The 19,481-nt window shown below is 41.6% G+C and overlaps 1 protein-coding gene across 4 annotated transcripts in view; it reads left to right on the forward strand.

The window, feature by feature from the left end:
- Window positions 1-19,481, forward strand: part of ASTN2 (astrotactin 2) — a 2,754,112-nt gene that overhangs the window by 1,562,168 nt on the left and 1,172,463 nt on the right. For all 4 annotated transcript variants that reach the window (XM_078641978.1, XM_078641979.1, XM_078641981.1 and 1 more), the window contains 2 exons: window positions 868-942; window positions 4,629-4,766. In XM_078641978.1, coding sequence (XP_078498104.1) covers window positions 868-942; window positions 4,629-4,766 — 213 coding nt within the window. The remainder of the gene's footprint in view (window positions 1-867; window positions 943-4,628; window positions 4,767-19,481) is intronic.

A 19,481-nucleotide genomic window follows, 5' to 3' on the forward strand; every position in this document is an offset into this window, starting at 1 on the left:
AGTCGGTGGCAGTCTCCCAGCGATCGTAATCAGGCCCATAGTCCTTAGCCATTATTAGTCATTTTAGCCAAACAGAGTCCTGAGCGGGTGAGAATGTAATTGACAGTGAGCATAGGAGAGAGCATTAGAGGTAGAGTGTGAGAAGGATCAAAGGAATCTGATTGTTTGATAGAGAGACCCATGCAAAATCTAATAATGCTCTGCTCAGCACATTTTATCGGATGCCCATAGTGCACTCTGCCACTGTGGGGGACACTGAATATTCTACAATATAATTCCTTTACATTGTACTTTCATATTGCACATGCACAGTAATAACAATCATACGTTTGCAAACCCTGAAGAAAAATCTGATTTCTAAAAGTTAGTAAAGCACTAGAAAAACACCGTCTGAATTAACAAATAAGTAAACAATGTAATAAGGAAAATCTTAACTTATAGGCAGCAAAAAAAAGGAAATTCATCAGGCCTACGTGGTGGAGAAAAACATTGTAAATTAATTCATTAAGAACATGTAAAGTGAACCATGGTGAAATAGGCAGGGCAACGCCGTGCTAGATGGCATGGAGAAGGCTGTCCTTGTGTTTTGGTGTGCTTTTATCATGTGCTGAAAGCTGGAAGTCTCACCATTAGTGGATGTGCATTTCTATAAGGTAGGCAGACATCTTTAACCCTTATCCATCTAGACTCCGCTCTCAGCATATTCATTTCATGTTCAATACCTCCTGACCACTCCTTTTCATTGGTTCTTTTCAGTACCTAAAATGTACTCAACCCTCAGTGACCCAGGGTTAATCTAGTACCAGCAGGAGGCTTTAGGAAGATGTAAGAATGTAATGGTTCACTGATGGTTCTCTTCTTTCACAGGCCCTGGCCATACACAACCCTGGAGAGAGGGTATGACCTGGTGACAGGAGAACAAGCACCAGAAAAGATTCTCAGGTAAGAGAAATGTCTTTCTTTAATGAAGAAATGGTGACTCTAGAGTCTGAAATGTTATCACCACAGACATTCAGGGCTGATTGTTATACTGGGTTACGAAGTCCAAAGAGAGCCTCCGATAGCTGCTTCAGGGTCTGTTACGCCAGTCTGTGGGTTCTGCTTTGTGAAGCCTTAGAACTATCTGCGATGGGTAGTCAGTGGAGTGTAGGCCTGTCTGTGATAGCCAATTTGAGGAGGATTCTCTGTCTTGCTGGGAATGCTTTCCTAGTTATGCATCATGACTTTCTGTGATGTTTGCGTGGGAGAGTCCAATGATTGTCTGTGATAGATCTTTATTGAAGAACCAGGACTGTACTTATCAAAGTATCAGAACTGTCTGCCAAGGCTGATAAAGAAAGTCCCCAGGCTATCCCTTGTGACTCCTCCAGGTAGAACCAGGACTGTCTGCTATGGGCACACAGTTGAATTTCACATTGTCAAACCTGACTGTCTATGAGTCTATGGTGGTTCATATGGGAGTCAATGGTTTGTCTCCAAAGACAATTTATGAGTATACTAGCTTTGTCAGTGGTGTCCCCTTAGTGACAATCCCAAAATTGATTTTGACAGGTTCTACAAGGTAGGCCACCACAAACTTTGGTAAGGTTTATCAAGTAACTTCATGTCAATCAGAAATGTATTTCCTTTTATTCTGCTTCCTTTATATAAGGCAGTGCATTCTTGGCAAAGGTGATTTCTCCTATGACTATCTGTAAAGGTTGAATTATATGTTGCAAGATTGTCTTTATGGAATGGAAACAACTGTGAATACGAATTAGGTATGCAGAGGCAACGTCAATAAGAAGTGGTAGATCAATTAAGAAGCTCTGTGTTTAGGAAATGTGATTTCCCTATTGTGAACTGTAAGCACTACCTCTGGCAGGGTGGAAACAGGAATGGCAATTCTATGAATGGGAATCTGGGAATGTCACTTAGTGAAAATCTTCTGGCACTTTACATGGTGGAATCGGTGCATCTTTGGACCACCACTGAGAATTGATTAGGACGGCAGGGCTATACATGGTGCAGATATTTAGAGATCATTGGATTGTTTGTGATGGGAATTAATTAAAGAAATCAAACTAAATGTGGTCAGTAGCTGGTTTGTCCTGAAACTACACTTAACAAAGGGGAAGGAATGGCAATTGTTATTTGAAGATGTGAGTGAGAAAGTTTTGAGTGAGGTATCCCAAAGATGTCATTCTTGTGAATGGAAGATATTAGGCATGTTTCTCTGATTGGTAATAGGAATAGAAATATGGTTAGGAGACCATCTTATGGGAACTGATTAGGCCCAAGGGCTGTTATGACATGGAGCAAGAAGTGTGTCTATTGCATGTTTATAAACTAGTACGGGGAGTGATCGCTCAGGCAATCATTGATGGATTATCAAGCCATTATTTGGGTTTAGTTGAATCATACGTATCGCTCACAGTTTTCAATTTTCACTTATTTTTACAGACAGATACAGACAAAAAAAACTTCTATTTTCTGTCTGTATTTATTTTTAAATATGGCTAAACACATAAAATAGCTTTTGTTATGGACAATTCTCACCACTGTCAACAATCAGTGCTAGATCAATAGCTGTGCATATTGACAGGTTGGGGAGTAAATACATTAAAAAGGGGTGTTAATGATTCTTACAGAACTGTAGCAGTAAAGCTGTTTAAGCTGTTCTACAATGTAAATGCTTTCAAATGACTGTACTGTACTGTAAATGGCTAAACGTAATAGACATTCAAACATAAGTAAACATTTATCAGTTAAATAATTGTGGAATTCTACCCATTGTTGCTTCAATTTTTACACTAAGCACAAATTAGAAGTGGATAAATACAGATAAAATTTGCAAAAATTAATTATAGATAAATACAGATGGAAATGTCCAAAAAATAAATATCTTAAAACGGGGAGCCCTAATCATAAGCAATTTTTTACAATCATATGTTTTTTACGTTTAATTTTAGCAATGCCAGTATGTTGTCTTAGTACGTTTGTAAAAATTAGGGGTAACATTAACATGTCTTTTAAATATTTTATGGTTATCTTAATTTAGGAACCTACTTTTTAATAATGTTGAATTTCCACAAGAACAAATAATCTCTTGTTATAACCCCCAAAGGTGGATGTGGAATGACAAATACGTTTAATGCAGCAGTCAATATATGGTACACCATATACCCATTTAGCTAATTATTTAATTAATGGTTTCAATATGTCATTAGAGAGAGAGAGTGAGTTCATGAAATGTATGTGATGAATAACAAGTAAGGAGATCCTTTGCAGATGGGAACCGACATGGCCTATGTGGAAGGGTTTTTAATGGAGGATTGTTAGAGAGGTCAAAGGAAGGTTTATGGAGGGAAATGTCTGTAAGAGAAGGGAACATTTAACCATACTATGGGGATAATTAGGACGGTGGGCAAACTCATATTCCCCCTCCAGCCTATCCAACAACAGGACCATATGACTTGCTGTCAGCGCTCCCATCAGTGTGATTACAATGCGACTGCCTCCAAGGCGGTCACAATGTCTATCTTTGTATTACGGCGGGTGCTGCGTGCTGCAGCACACGCAGCAGTACAAAAAATAAACAGGAAACATATCCCTACACTACATGGCAGGCACTATGCGGTGCCTGCCAAATGGTGCAGGAATATGTAGGGGGCACTATAGGTTCCCCCCAACACCCACATCCAAAGGCCAGAGGTGAAGGGGGGGCCACTACAGGCCCGAATGTCCCTTTCCACCAGCCGTTTCATGGTGGGTAAACTGCCATGAAACAGCTGGCGGGGAGGGACATAATAATCCCTACGGCGGTGCCTAACAGGCACTGCCACCATTGTAGGGATTATGGCTGCCTCCAAAGCACTGACAGGCTCCTTGAGCCCGTTGGATGCGTGACGGTCGGGCTTTCCGACCGCCATGTTTCCGATCGCCACTGACAGGCTGTTGGTGGCAGTCTCACCGTCATTGTAATCGGCCCCTAAAATCCTAAATACAGGTTGGATGAAAGCCCTTATTAAGCTTTCTATCATCTGCAGGAATGTTTTCCTGTGAAGATACCCAGTGAAAATGTTGATTTAAATAATTCTACTATAACAATATTACTATTTCTACTTTTAATGATCATACAATAAGGTCTATTGAACAAATATCTCCATATACGAAATTGTGCAATCAGGCAATTACTGACAATTACATAGGGCTGATTTTTTTATTTAAAATACACTTACAATGTATGAGAAATTCATTTGTGTTGGATTATGCAATATTTTATTGGTGGATATTTTAGGTGCTAGGTACTGTAGTTTGGTCAGTATATTTGGAGCTGATTTGATTCAGTCTATATTATTGTAGAACATTGAGATCTGTATTTACATTTGGATCTCTGGACTTTCATTGGAGATTAAGGTGCACCATAGACTCCATTGTGAAGAGCAACGGTAGTCTGATCCTTGGACCCATTAAGATAAGGTCAGAGGTGTTCTGGCAATGCCTTCCACTGGCAATTCACATGCAGGAGTGCATCCAACATCTGCATAGTGGAAAAGGTACATATTGGAGTGGTTTTAATTGATCCCAGAGCCTTTTTGCCCGGATATTGAGCATACATTTATTTCAATAATTCTCTTTTCTTCCAGGTCCACTTACAGCTTAGGGCAGGGCCTGTGGCTGCCTGTGAGCAAGAGCTTTGTGGTCCCACCAGTGGAGCTATCAATCAACCCCTTAGCCAGCTGCAAAACAGATGTCTTGGTCACAGAGGATCCAGCCGATGTCAGGTAGGATTAAGATCTCAGAATCCAGTTCATGTGTGTTTTACTTTCTGGCACTCTATAGAGATTCTTTGTTGATGTAGGATTGGCATGCTGGGTTTAATCTTGAAGTGCTGTGGCAGGTTTCGTCCTAATTAGGAATTTTGCAGGTATTCTATCTATTATTAGTTCATTCCTATGATTCTTCATGAAGGAGAATTCATGGTTCTGGGTGAGAAACAAGAATATTTATCACTAGAAGCCACCATAGTGAAAACAAAAATTGAGTCTCCATCTCCATTTAAAGATTAGACCCTGCCCAGACGTGTTGGTGGAAAGTGTACAATACATTTTCTTATAAATTTTGAAATGTTAGGTAGTGATCAGGGGCGGCCCGAGCAGGTAAGAGTGGTGGAGGGGGTGGGGGTGGGGTGGGGGGAGGCTCAACAGATGACTACAAGGGAAAATTAAATAAATAATTCATTTTCCCTCTTCTTCGTCTGTTGAGTCCCCCCACCCCGCTTCACTGCTCTTACCTGCATGGTTCAGAAAAGGGGGTGGTGATGAACAGAGTGTCTGAATTAAGCAGACCACTCTTACCCAGTCCAAAGACCAGGGCTTGATCCATCACCGTTATTTAGCTCACTGCCCCATCCCAGCTCAGAACCTGGCTATATGCAAATTAGTCTGTCCCTGGCCCAGTGCATCATGGGAACAGGGCAGACCAAACTACCAAGCCAATTCTTCACCAGAAAGGAGACAAGCTTCCGGGGACCGGTTTCTGGCATTTCAGCCGTCGTCGGCCCGGCTTGCTTGAATCCTGATGGAGCAGTGAGCAAGGGACTCATGTCGGAGTATACCCTGCCACACCTATAGTGGCCAAAAACGATTCAGAAAAGGGGGTGGTGATGAACAGAGTGTCTGAATTAAGCAGACCACTCTTACCCAGTCCAAAGATCAGGGCTTGATCCATCACCGTTATTTAGCTCACTGCCCCATCCCAGCTCAGAACCTGGCTATATGCAAATTAGTCTGTACCTGGCCCAGTGCATCATGGGAACAGGGCAGACCAAACTACCAAGCCAATTCTTCACCAGAAAGGAGACAAGCTTCCGGGGACCGGTTTCTGGCATTTCAGCCGTCGTCGGCCCGGCTTGATTGAATCCTGATGGAGCAGTGAGCAAGGGACTCATGTCTGAGTATACCCTGCCACACCTATAGTGGCCAAAAACGATTCAGAAAAGCCGGGCCGAAGACGGCTGAAATGCCAGAAACCGGTCCCCGGAAGCTTGTTTCCTTCCCAGTATAAGAATTGGCTTGGTAGTTTGGTCTGCCCTGTTCCCATGATGCACTGGGCCGGGGTCAGACTAATTTGCATGTAGCCGGGTTCTGAGCTGGGATGGTGCAGTGAGCTAAAAAACGGTGATGGATCAAGCCCTGATCTTTGGACTGGGTAAGAGTGGTTTGCTAAATTCAGACACTCTGTTCATCACCACCCTCTTTTCTGAATCGTTTTTGTCCACCATAAGCGTGGAAGGGTATACTCAGATGTGAGTCCCTTGTTCATTGCACCATCAGGATTCAAGCAAGCCGGGCCGAAGACGGCTGAAATGCCAGAAACCGGTCCCCGGAAGCTTGTTTCCTTCCCAGTATAAGAAATGGCTTGGTAGTTTGGTCTGCCCTGTTCCCATGATGCACTGGGCCAGGGTCAGACTAATTTGCATGTAGCCGGGTTCTGAGCTGGGATGGTGCAGTGAGCTAAAAAACAGTGATGGATCAAGCCCTGATCTTTGGACTGGGTAAGAGTGGTCTGCTTAATTCAGACACTCTGTTCATCACCACCCCCTTTTCTGAATCGTTTTTGTCCACCATAAGCGTGGAAGGGTATACTCAGATGTGAGTCCCTTGCTCATTGCACCATCAGGATTCAAGCAAGCCGGGCCGAAGACGGCTGAAATGCCAGAAACCAGTCCCCGGAAGCTTGTTTCCTTCCCAGTATAAGAATTGGCTTGGTAGTTTGGTCTGCCCTGTTCCCATGATGCACTGGGCCAGTGTCAGACTAATTTGCATGTAGCCGGGTTCTGAGCTGGGATGGTGCAGTGAGCTAAAAAACGGTGATGGATCAAGCCCTGATCTTTGGACTGGGTAAGAGTGGTCTGCTTAATTCAGACACTGTTCATCACCACCCCCTTTTCTGAATCCCTACCTGCATGGGCCGCTCCACGTAGTGATTAATTATTGGTATGGTCTTACGAACATAGCTGTATGTAAGGCACCACATTTTCAAATGCTTTTAATAAGAGGACTAATTAAATCTTAAGTGGTTTTATCATTGCATTTCTGAGTTTTTTGAAAGGTTGGAAGGTTATTCTAGAACACCTGATGTATATAACAAGCACTGTAAATGATCATTGTTATTTAATGCTAAAATCGTATGTTTATGGTATATGATAATTTTGAGGACTTGCTTATTTGAGTTGCCTTGAATTCTTTCCTCATCCAAAATTAAGTAACGCACTTTTGAGATGATGGGTCAGGGTCCACCATGTTGGAAGCTTACTGGAGTCAAGGAAAATTAGCAAACAAACTCTGGTGTTTGCTCAGGTAGCAGTAGGAGTAAATGTACTGCTGTATATCTTATTTACATTGTTTCATGTTTTTTGACTCATAATTATATATGTCCAAACATTTATATAAAATATGGTTGTTTTAATCATCGTAATGCGTTGGAAATGTTGGGGATGAATGGAATGTATTACTTTGCTTTGATTAGAAATATATCTTTGTAACAAGAAGCGATTGACCTTAATTTCTTAATTGCAGTGGACTTTTGTTTTAAAAAATTTTTTGGGTTTGTAATGTTTTTTGGGCTATGCCATGAAGCAGAAGTAAAAAAATAAAGTAAAGTATAATCTTAACAGTTACTCCAAAAATTAGAAACCCATCCTTTGCTTCATTGAAGGTAGCAATATTTAGCTGTATAAGTCTGGTGGTGTTGACAGGGAAGGTGGCAGTGTTGGATTACTCTAAGCAACGGTGTACACTTGTTTGAGAGTTCTCAAAGTGCGTGAAGAGCCTAATGGAAACAATTATCAGTGCTGTGGGTCAGTATGAGTGAAAGAGGTGCCACTGCAAGGCATACATTTATGTATCTTTGCTGAATTAATCTTGAACCGAGAATTATGAAATGAATATTTGAAGGAGTGATCAGGGTTGAATAAAGAGAAATTACTCACCACCCGCCTATGGTAACCTCTGAAATGTTCAATTATTCAAAGTTTAATAAATGGAAGAATGAAATATTGATGAGGATTTTACAGGGCTGCACACACAGTAAGACTGAATAAAAATGTGTTCTCTTTGCATAAGGTTAAATACGTTTCAAAAAGGGCTTACTCTGCAAAAATGTGATCTTCAACATTCAGCAAATGAAAGAACTATTCAAATGCCTTTCACAGTTTCTGTGGGCTGTAATATAACGCCAACTCTGATGGTTGCAACAAATCTGTGAAGCAGCCTTGATCATGCTATAATCTCTCTGCGGTTGTCCTATTTCACAGTTTCTGTGTTAAAATATCATGGCTTCCAGGAAAATATACATATGCTATCTGTGCATACAGATAATTTGGTCTGGCTGGGTATGATATATATATTTACAGATAAATGTGTTATTTATTTTTTAATAATCCCTCAGCTCTAATAGTGTATTATGTTAGGCAGTCTCTATGCTTGTTTACTGTTCTGCGTCATAAAAGCTATCAGCTAAAGCCTGACTGTTGTATTGAGATAGGGCGGTATTCGCGCTTTCTACTTTTTGCTGCTATTTTCACCTAAAACATTAAAAACGCATATCTCCTCTTCCATGAAATGGATTTTTGTTGTGGTGTCATTTTATTTATTACATTTTATTCATTTTTTTAACCCCTTGGGCGCGGCGCGATTCTGCGCCTGTGCAACGTTTTTCGAAGTGGGCGGGTTCATGACGACCCCCAGCCCAACGCGGTGCATGACGGACGGGGGCCGTCATCAGCACCGAAAGGGTTAAAAATTGGTTTGCTGTTTTTATTGAGTTGTGTTTTTACTTTATTACTATTTAAGTGTTGCATGAATGTTTACACATTGCCTCTAAGGGAAGCCTGGGCATTTGTGCTAAGCTACCAGAGGGTTAAGCACAGGTTTATTTAGTGACTTCTGTGGTTCACACCGCAAGGATTGTGTTTATTATTTGATCGGGCTTCCACCCCTCTCAATGAATAACCCAATTTCTTACACAGATCTTTTAGCACGGGTTTTCTGACTAGTCTTATCTGAGCACTGCCATTTGGTGGATGGTTGGATTTAGGGTGGAAGTCAGAAGATTCTGTTGTTAAAGGAGATGTTTTTTTCTAGGCAGAACCTGCTGTTTTGCATTTCCCTATTTGCTACTTTATGTAGACTTCTGACAGCTAGCTGCAGCGATCCCATGCAGGGAGAGATATGTGGGGGGGGGGATGCAAAGTCTGAGTAATTTGAGCTACATAAATCAAATACATTTTATAGAAATCCCAGATGGAACATCAATATGATGAAGGGTAGGTATCACATTTGAAAAATAATTGAGGTCATGATTAAACAACTTAAACATGGTCTACAATCGGTTCTCTAATTGAAATGAAGTCCAACATGTGCTTATTCGAAACCAGTGATGCCTTTTGAAACAGATAAAAAGACAGAATATAAGGTTAGATGATTTTAAATGTAATTAAAATATCTACAATGAAAGTAACTATGTAAAATGATGTACTCTTTTGATTGTGGTGTAAAGAGTGACATTTACACAGTGTAATGTGATTTTGATTAGATGTATGCAATCAAATCACGTATAACTAGTTACTCTAAAATAATTAACATACATATAGGTTTCTTTGTGAAAATCTGTTGTTGATAATCCTATTGACAAACACTGTGCATCAGTTAATTGACTTGAGACTATGCACCATAAATTAGTGATGCGCCCAACATATCAAACTTGTGTTTTGCCGCATGTAGAGGTGGGGAATCTCGCTTGATTTACAATGGAAGAAACTCAGCTGCCCCTACCGTGGGGATCCTTTGACCATTTTACCTGTGCACCACAGGGCTGCCAAATCATAGTGGCTATAGCCCCACTATGAATAAGGCAGGGCCACTACAGCTAATGTTTCTGCTCTAGGGCGGCAAGGTATGGTTGTCCTGATAAAAACTTTTTTTTTTAAAGAACTGGAAAAACATGGCCGCCCCCTCGACAGTGATGTAAGCGCACGTGCTGCACCGGTGGATGCACTTTCATCACAGGGTGACAAAGTTGGCAGATAAGGAGGTCTAGATAACTGTCCCTTTCTTTCTCAGGGTGGTGAAAGTGAACACCTCAGCCAATCTGGATGGCTGGCGCAAACCTCGCCAAAGCGCAAAAAATCCCTTATACCTGGATGTGATGGAAATTGCTCTACGTTTTCTACAATACTGATTGGAAAATATGTCTTCTTTTGCTATGTTGTGTTGTATAGTGTATAGTGTGCTGTTATCCATGTACAAATTATATGTAAGCTTCCAGTGATTCTGAGCAAATCACTTAATCTTCCCGTAACTAAAAAAAATTAACGCGTCTGTCTGTAATGCAACTGGTGCTCATGTAAAGCGATCTGATACCTTTGGGTCACGTTTGCGCTAAATAGAACAGCCCAAAAACAAAATATACATATATATATAGGCACATATTTATAAAGTATTATATGACGCAAACAAGACCCGTGAGGGTATCAGAGCACTTTACAAGTGATAAAAAATAAGTCTCAGTAAGAAACATGAGAAAGGTCACATACATTAGAGAGGTACAAATATTAAAGTGGCAAATTGAGGAAGTAACCTTCATAGGATAATTCAATTGGTAAAATATACATGATTCAGCAGACGAATAATAGACATGGGAGAAGGTCAAGAGTCAAAAATAGTGCACCTAGCATAGAAATGTGATAATAAGTAGAGATTTCACTTCTTTTTTGAAGGATGCAGTCAAAGGGATCAGTGTGATTTCCAGAGGCAGGGAGTACCAGCTTTTAGAGGCAATACCCGAGAAGGTTCTGTTGCAGGTTTTCTTTTTATGGAATATCTGTGGTTTAATCAAAATAGTGATGTTGCTTCTAGAGGATCTGCATCCACCCAATTTTTTGTGCCAATTATCTTGGTGTGTTGTATTGTAAGGCTTTGTTCATGCAAGCAATTTTTAGTGGTATTCTTGCCTTGTAAGGTAGCCAGGTAAAGGATTTTATATCCAGTGATATGTGTTTGTTTCTTTTTGTTTGGTTGATGAGCCTGGCCACAGCGTTAAGAGAGGCCCTTAGAGGCGTCAGATTGATTCTAGGAAGGCTATAATGAGTTGCACTTCCAAAATCCAACCTGGGAATAACTAAAGCTTGGACCTCTGATTTAAGATTGTCATGAGAGCGGACGGGTTTCTATTTCCTTAAAATGTTCATTTGGTAAGTTGCTCCTCTGGGGGCAGCACTGATGTGCTCCTGCATGTTCAGATACTTGTCAAGTGTGATTCCTTTGTCTATTAATGGAATCAATAATATAAGGTGAGCAATTGATGGCAGTAAGATGCTACATCCATAGATCAATCTTGTGATTGTGTTTGGGTGGGATGATAAGGAGGAATTCTGTTTTTATAGAATTTAGATCGCGATAGTTGCAGGTTAGACAGTTGTTAGTATCTTGTATCTTGTTGAGTTGAGGAACCTGATGTTGTCTGGGGAGGAGATTTTCAAATATAATTAGGTGTCATCAGCATACATTTGATAATGAATGTTAGAGGCTTGCAATGTTTCTACTAGAGGCTCTGTAAAAAGGTTGAAGAGAGTAGGCCCCCCTCTCTCTATAGATAGATAGATAGATAGATAGATAGATAGATAGATAGATAGATAGATAGATAGATAGATAGATAGATAGATAGATAACTCAAGTCATATGACAAATCATTTTTGCTGTCTGAAATGGCCGATCAGGCCATATTTGACTGCAAACATGCTTTTTCAAATGTACAAAATACAAATTGCGATTTAGTAACGTGTTACCGAATCGCAATTTGTGTCTTATGATTTGGTATATGGAAGTCGTGTATTTAGGGTGTCACTTCCTAATACCGAATCGCACTGGTATATGTGAAACTTTTGTGACCGAAATGCAGTCGCAAAACATATGCGCAATTTACCACCATTTGTAAATGGTGGTAACCTATTCATAAATAGTAAGGGGTCTCAATGGGTCCCCTTACCCCTTGTGAATGTTTGTGAAAATACATTTAAGAGCAAAATTAAAAGAACATTTTTGCCAATGAGATTAGCAAACCGTGACCTACTGCATTAATATTCATGAGATAGGTCTATTTCTGACCCACTGGGAATTGCAAAATATGTCAAAGACATATCTGTACATTGGTGTTTGCGATTACCAAATACCAAATTGCAGACATTTGCTATTTGGTAATCACAAAGATTAGTTTTGAATATGTGGCCCTTAGTGAGAGTTTTTAGTAATTATAATGAGACTTTCCCTTGACTGTTGAGAAGGTTTCTGAACTGTATTTTAAAATTCTAGTTCGTTTTCATATTTGCATTCCTTCCAAAGTAGAGGTTTCCATGGCAACCCGGCCTTTATGAGTGAGTGCATTGTGTCCATACCACAGAACTGAGAAGTGATCTCACACTGCCAATGAATTCCATTCACAGTATAGTTGAGGAGCTATGAGCAGGGTGCACTGTAATAAACCATATAAGACTGAATGCCACAAAACCTTTTTGTACATTTATGCTTTCTCTTGTTTTTTTTGTCCCCATACATCACTCACTTGCTTTAGAGGGGGATGTGCCACTGGCTTCTTCATCAGATTTCCTTCCATATACTCAACCCCTTCTTGACTGTTAACAGGTAAAAGAGAGCACCAGGGGCCAAGTCCCCAACAGGCTATAGATAGAATTCTCTTTATATGATGGTAAGTATATCAATGCAGCAACAGAAGATCTCCTATCATAGTAATCAACACCAATTGTGTGGATGTAGTTCCACTTCTCACTACTAGCTCTACTGAGGGTAAGGTCTGGAGGAGGAGTGTAAGGCTGTTCCAGGACTTCGTGGTGAGGTGGGAGAAGCAGCGTATTCCATTGTTGCTTTGGCGGAGGCGGGGGTGTGACAAAGGGAGAGGGAGGCAGATCGCACGTGTCTTGGTTGGTGGAAGCTTAGGTTGTGGCTGATGTATGCTGCTCCTTGATTGTGCAGGGCTCTATAGGTGTGGAGCAACATCTTGAATTGATATCTCTTGTGTACAGAGAGCCAGTGGAGTTTCATGAGATATGGAGTGATGTGGGCCTGTTCGGGGAGGTCAAGGTTGAGTTTGGCTGCTTTCTGTAGGATCTGCAGTCTCTACAAGAGGTGGGTGGTGATTCCTACATAGAGTGTGTTGCTATAGTCCAAGCAGCTGGTGATGAGGGCTTGAGTGACAGTATGTCTGGTGCTAATGGGGAGTCGATTGAAAATCTTTCGGAGTGTGCAAAGTGTGAGGAAGCAGAGGGAGGAGACTGTGTTGATCTGTTTTTTCATCATGAGTTTACTGCCCAGGATGATGCCAAGGTTCCGGGCGTGGTTAGTGGGAGTGGGTGAGGGTCCTAGTTCTGCAGACACCAGGAGTCATTCAATGGTGAGGTGTTGTTCCTGAATATCAGTACTTCTGTTATGTCTATGTTGAGTTTGAGGCAGCTGTTTTGCATCCAGTAGGCAACGCTTGTCATGCATAAGCGGAAGTTGTTCCTCATGATGGCTGGGTCTTCTGATAGAGAGAGAATGAGCTGGGTGTCATCTGTGTAGGATCTGATGTTCTGTCCATGGGCTTTGACGAGGCTGACCAGAGGGGTCATGTAGGCATTGAACAGCATAGGGCTGAGGGACAAGTTGCAAAGGACACCATAGGTAATAGGTAAAAGGCATATTCTTTGGGTTGTTCTGGTAAGCAAGGATGGAATCCATTTGAAGGCGTCCTCTCAGATTCCAATCTGGTGAAGCCTCTTGATCAAAGTGTGTGGGACAGTGTTGAAGGCAGCTGAGAGGTCAAAGAGGGTCAGGGCGGCCATTTCTCCCCAGTCTAGGAGGGTTCTGATGTCGTCAGTGGCTGTGATCTTGGTGCTGTGGTTCGTACGGAATCTGGATTGGGATGAGGCCAGAAGATTGTTGTTCTCCAGGTATTTTGTGAGTTTGTGGTTGATGGTCTTCTCGAGGGCTTTAATGGGAATAGGGAGCAGAGAGATGGTAGTTCCTCAGCTTGCTGGGGTTGGGGGAAGGCTTCTTGAGGAGGAGTTTGACTTCAGCATGTTTCCATTCTTCTGGCTAGGTGGCCGAGGTGATGTGTTGAAGATGACAGTGAGCTTGTTGGTGATGGTCATATTTCAGAGGTTGAACATGTGGAGGAGACAGGGGTCTGTGGGTGCTCCTGAGTGGATGGCTGTGGTGCTCTGTGTAATGAGCTGGTCCTATGCGGTGATCCAGTGGTCAGAGTTTGCGTCTGTGGGAGCAAGGAAGCTAAGGATGTCGTAGGCGGTGGGTTGTGGGTCCAAAGTGTTTGTAGATGGAGGAGATCTTGTTGTGGAAAAAGTCTGACAGGGAGTCACAAAGTTCTTCAGAAGGGGTGATAGTGTTTCCAGTTGCTGAGCGGTTGGAGAACTCCTTGACGCTACTGAAGAGTTCTTTGCTGCGGTTGGAGCTGGTTTTGATGCATCACTTTCTTTCTAGTTGATTGCAGTTGCAGTTTGTGGTTCTCAGTTCTGAGGTGTACCAGCTGGCAGGTTGGGTGGATCTCTTGAGTTTGGTGGGTTTGATGGGGGCAACTCTGTCGACGCAGTTGGTGATACAGGCGGTGAAGTTCATGACAGCCAGTTCAAGGTTGGTTGTGTTTTTGGGGTGGGTGGTGTTGAGGGTGTCAGTCCATTGACTTTCAGATACTTTGTTCCAGCTGTGGTGTGAGGTGCTGGGTGTCTTACTGGTGTCTGTTTTGAATTGGAAGTTGGGGTGGTCAATGATTGGGATGGTTTAGTCTGGTGCAGTGGATATGTTCTTTGTGGATGATGGTGATTCCACTTCTATTTTTTTAATGCTTTCCCAGTGTACTATCTTGTAGCCGTTGGGTGTGGCCGAGGCGATGTCGCGTGCAGATGCAGGGTTGAGCCAGTTCTCAGTGAGGGAGATGATGTTGGGTGTGAGGGGAGGTGATGGTATCCCAGATCTTGGTGGTGTGTTTGCAGAGTGATCTAGAGTTGATCAGGGGGCAGTGGAGTTGTCCTGGCATAGTCGTAGTTGGTGTGGTGGTGGTGTTTGCATGTGCAGGTGCTCCAGTGTTGCAGGAGAAGAGACAGTGGTAGCATGAGAAAGATCTAACTGTTGAGTGTGGTGAGGTGTGGCAGCAGTTGTTCTTGTAGAGTCTGTTGTTCAAGGCAGTGAGCCTGGCAATGGTGTAGTAGTGGGTGATAAGAGATTCAGGGCTTCTGGTGCTGGGCATGGTCCAGGCGCAGACGGGAATGACTTCGGGCCACCAGCAGCACAGCCATGCTGCAACATTCATTGAGTAGGTCCTGGGAGGGCAGCTGGGTGGGAAACGGGAAAAAAATAGCAGGCGGCTACAGCGGGAAAAATTAGCAGGTGGCAGGCAAAACAGACACAGCAATAGTATATCAATCAAGCAATAGACCGAAAGAGGCAACAATGAGTGATCACAATATAATAATAACAACAGTATAAAAATAAGGAATGGAGAGAGAAAGGCACAATGAAGGGATAAACAACAGTATTACAGTCAGGGCAGTAGAGAGAACACAGCACACTTGGAGATTTATAGGATAATCTCATTTCTTAGTTAGAGCAATGGGATCTGTTTACAAATATGGAAAACGATGAGGCATCCCATTAGTAATGCTTAACCATGCCTAATTTATAAAACAAAGAATGCTGGTGCCGAAGCTCCGCTCAGAAGTCCTCAGCCAGTCCAATTAAACCTTGTGGCCCTGTCGCCACAACTGTTTGCCTTTAATCCACCTTGTGCCTCTCTAATCCACAACCAGACACTCCCTGCTCCTTTACCTCACTCTTGAAGGTTCCTGATTTCTCACTTTGTGATAGTTTTCCTGACATTTTATTTTCCTAGATCTTTCCGCTCTCAGTGATTTTCCCTCTCTAAATATCTGATGTAGAAAAATGATTGCAGGTCCCCAAAAATAAGTGCCTGTGGCCCCCACCAGCAACCACCAGCTTAAATTAGCCACTGACGTTTGGATACTTGACCTGATACGGGCCCCTGTAGACGAACAAGAGCATCTGCTTTAGCATTGTAATCCCTAGAGTGAACTATAACAGCAGTGCTTCAGTGAAGCACAGTTGGTACTTTCAGAATCTCTGCAAGAGTCATGTTTAACCTGGGGTTCAAGAACAATACTCAGGGGGTTTGTGACTGTTTAGAAACTAAAGAATATTAGAGATCAATAAAGTATATTGTTAATGTAAAGGAATATGAAAATGGATGCTAAAACTAAGGTAATATTCTTAGCTTAATTGTGGGAGCAGAACAAGTGCAGCAAATTGAATCTATTATGGCCGATTAAGGGCCTCAATTGAGGCATTGATAAAAAGACAGCATGCATTGGGAGCAAAAAAAAGACAAAATGATATTCAATCCATTCAATAGTCTCTATCATGACAACAATTGAATGATTTCCAGTATTTACAACAAAGGAACAATAAAGGGTTTCACATTTGCAACATCAACTAAAAAGAGAGATTTAGGTGTACACATCTGTCCATATTTTAGCTATATACCGATATGGATGTTTCTCTTACTTAAGCAATAGGTATCAATGAACATCATTTTCCTAATATCACCATCAGGAATTCACTCTGTATCCTGATCCTAGGATCCTTTTTATGGAGTCTTCCTGCAGTAGGTTGAATATAGTAAGGGTTTCATGGTCTACAAATGGAATGATGTGTTGGTTATTCAAACGCTGAAAGCAGGTTCAGGAACATGAGCTCTTAGTACCGCACTCTTTTCAAGATCAAGTTCAGTATATCCTTAGGACAATAGGCCATTTGTGCCACTTATACTGTAACTGAGATTAAGGGCCTGATTTAGATGCTGGTGGCTCAGATTCTGCCGTCTCCTTTTCAACAGTCTTCCCACCCACTGACTTGGTGGTCTGCCTGCCATATTTAGATGTTGGCTGGTCCATAGACAAAAGACCGCCAGAGTCTTGCCAACTCTGCCAGAAATTTGCGACCACGCTGATGGTGGTATAGGTAGAAGTGGAAATCAGTGGGACTCCAGCCCAGATTCCCGCCATCCCGATTACGATGTGCCTTTCCGCCATGGCAACTCTGGCGGGTATCCCTCCTGCTTCGAGTTGGCGCAATCGAAGGAAATAAGATAAAAACATACCTTTTTCCTGCGACCTGCTTCCCGCTTCCATTTCCTTCTTGATCCCTGTCTTCCAGGTCCCTTATTTGCTGTAACGGCTCCATCACAATGTCAAAGGGGTCCATTGTCACTGAGATCTATGGTAAGCTACTTGTACAATTGTCCTATGCATTGTGTACTGACAATTGCTGTAGCCTCGTTTACTTTTGCATTGCTCTTATATGCAACATTTTTTTTAGGTGTAAAGCAGTAGTGATCATTTACCTACTCATCAAGGTAAAATGAACACACCTGTATTGACACTTAATAAAAATATTGTTGTTGTGATGCTAGTGGGTGTTATGCTTGTGGGTCCTGTGGTGTGCAAAATAGTAAATGCATGTTTTTGTGTGACATGCAATATGTACAAAAAAGTGGCATAACACATTACCCACATATACATTATGACACATACTCAACATATATGTGTAGTAAGATAATGATGAGTAGTACTTACCTGTCTCCACATCACTAAGGCCTCACCCCATCATGTCACCGCCGCCAGGTCATCGCCAGCACAATGGAAACATCTAAAGCTGTTCAGAAGAAACCCGCGGGCATGATGGCGACAGAGTACTGTTAGCCAGCAGAGAAGAGCGCCGCCACGGCGGTCTCCTGTATATTGCCGCAATATCTAGATATGGCCGATGGACCGCCATTAGCTTGCAGTCATCGTCCCACCGAGAGCTAAAGCAGGACCGTAGTTAACGGTCTAATCGATGTCTGCTTCAAATGCCTTTGTTTGCTGGTTAGTTGTAACACACTCTGATTGTGATTCTGCTGGGTTGACAAATAGCTATGTCTTGTTTCAGAGTAGATGGTAGGGACAGGTTAATCCTGACAAATGTCAAGACTATTCCTACTATATCATTAAATTGCTACAAGCATGACTCATTCCTCCTTCCTTTGACAATAATGCTACAAATGATGTTTTCCACTGATTGTATTGGTTGGATTTTGGATGATACTTTGTTGATATTTTGCCCAAGTACCTTTTTTAAAATTGACTCTCTGACTTCCTCATTTTGGTGGCTAAACAGAAACTAAATTATTATTTCTTATCTATGATGCTACCTGACTAATTTGTTGCAGACCAAAATCGTGCAACAAATTGAATAGGAAGTGCACAGACAACTACTGTATTCCGTTCCGCATTACGTTGCATCAGTGCAAAACTGCATCCTTCTTTTCATGATCCCTGCAAGTAGAAAGAAATTCCTTCTAGACATAGTCCAGTCGTTTACATCTATCATAGGGTTCAAAATCGTTGAACTACTCTGCTCTTGTCTGATTGTTGTGCTACTTAACTGCCAAGAGTTTGACATTGCATTCACTTTATGTGATGCAGAAGTTAAAAAAGACAACTTCCTGTATTCCAAAGAGATACTTCTTTCCTGAGTTTTGATAACCTTAGATTTCTTGTCAGACTCAAACTAGATTCCTTACAGCACATATTGATCCCATTACATTTGTACATGTTTTTCATGCTCTTACTTGTATTGGTGCGTAGATCAGAGATATCTCGTATGTTTCTAGGGAGATGCAGAGAGAATGCTGAGAGGGACATTGCTTGTTGGAATCAAACTTATTTTCCACAATTTTTTGTATAGGATGCCCTGTGTGTGTTAAAGCCTCACATAACCTCTATGCCATATAATTAAGGCTCCCAGTTTTCGGTTTTACTTACTTTTACAGATAAATACAGACAGAAAACAATGTGCTTCCTGTCTGTATTTATTTTTAAAAGCAGAAAAATACTGAAAATTGTGCTTGTAATGAGTGACTTTCCATGCTGTCTGCTGTGAATTCCTAGAAAAACAGATGCGCAGATAGAAAGCATAAGGAGTTAAAAAAAAGTTAAGGTATTTTTAAATACAGGTTTATGTTAAAATATATTTGTGGTAAATTGCTAATATTTACCTGGGGTTGTAGTGTATTGCTTTATTTGGCTTCTGGATTTGCTAAACCTCAACAGGCATCAAAGTATGAGTGCATGTTTATCAGTTTAGTAAACTCAATTTTCAAGCAAACCACAAAATAAATATGGATAAATACAGATGGAAATGTAAAATAATATACCATAAAGCCAGGAGCCCTTCATGTAATGTATGCAGTCTTTGCACAAATATTGCAACCTAGTTTGTCCACAAAATGATTTCCTTTATTTTACTTCCTCATAAACATTAGAGTTTGATATCCGTTCAAGTGTGCGTCTACAAATGTACAGATTTTCCCGTGCC

Source organism: Lissotriton helveticus, chromosome 5_1 (genome assembly GCF_964261635.1).
Source record: "Lissotriton helveticus chromosome 5_1, aLisHel1.1, whole genome shotgun sequence".
Taxonomy (NCBI): Eukaryota; Metazoa; Chordata; class Amphibia; order Caudata; family Salamandridae; genus Lissotriton; species Lissotriton helveticus.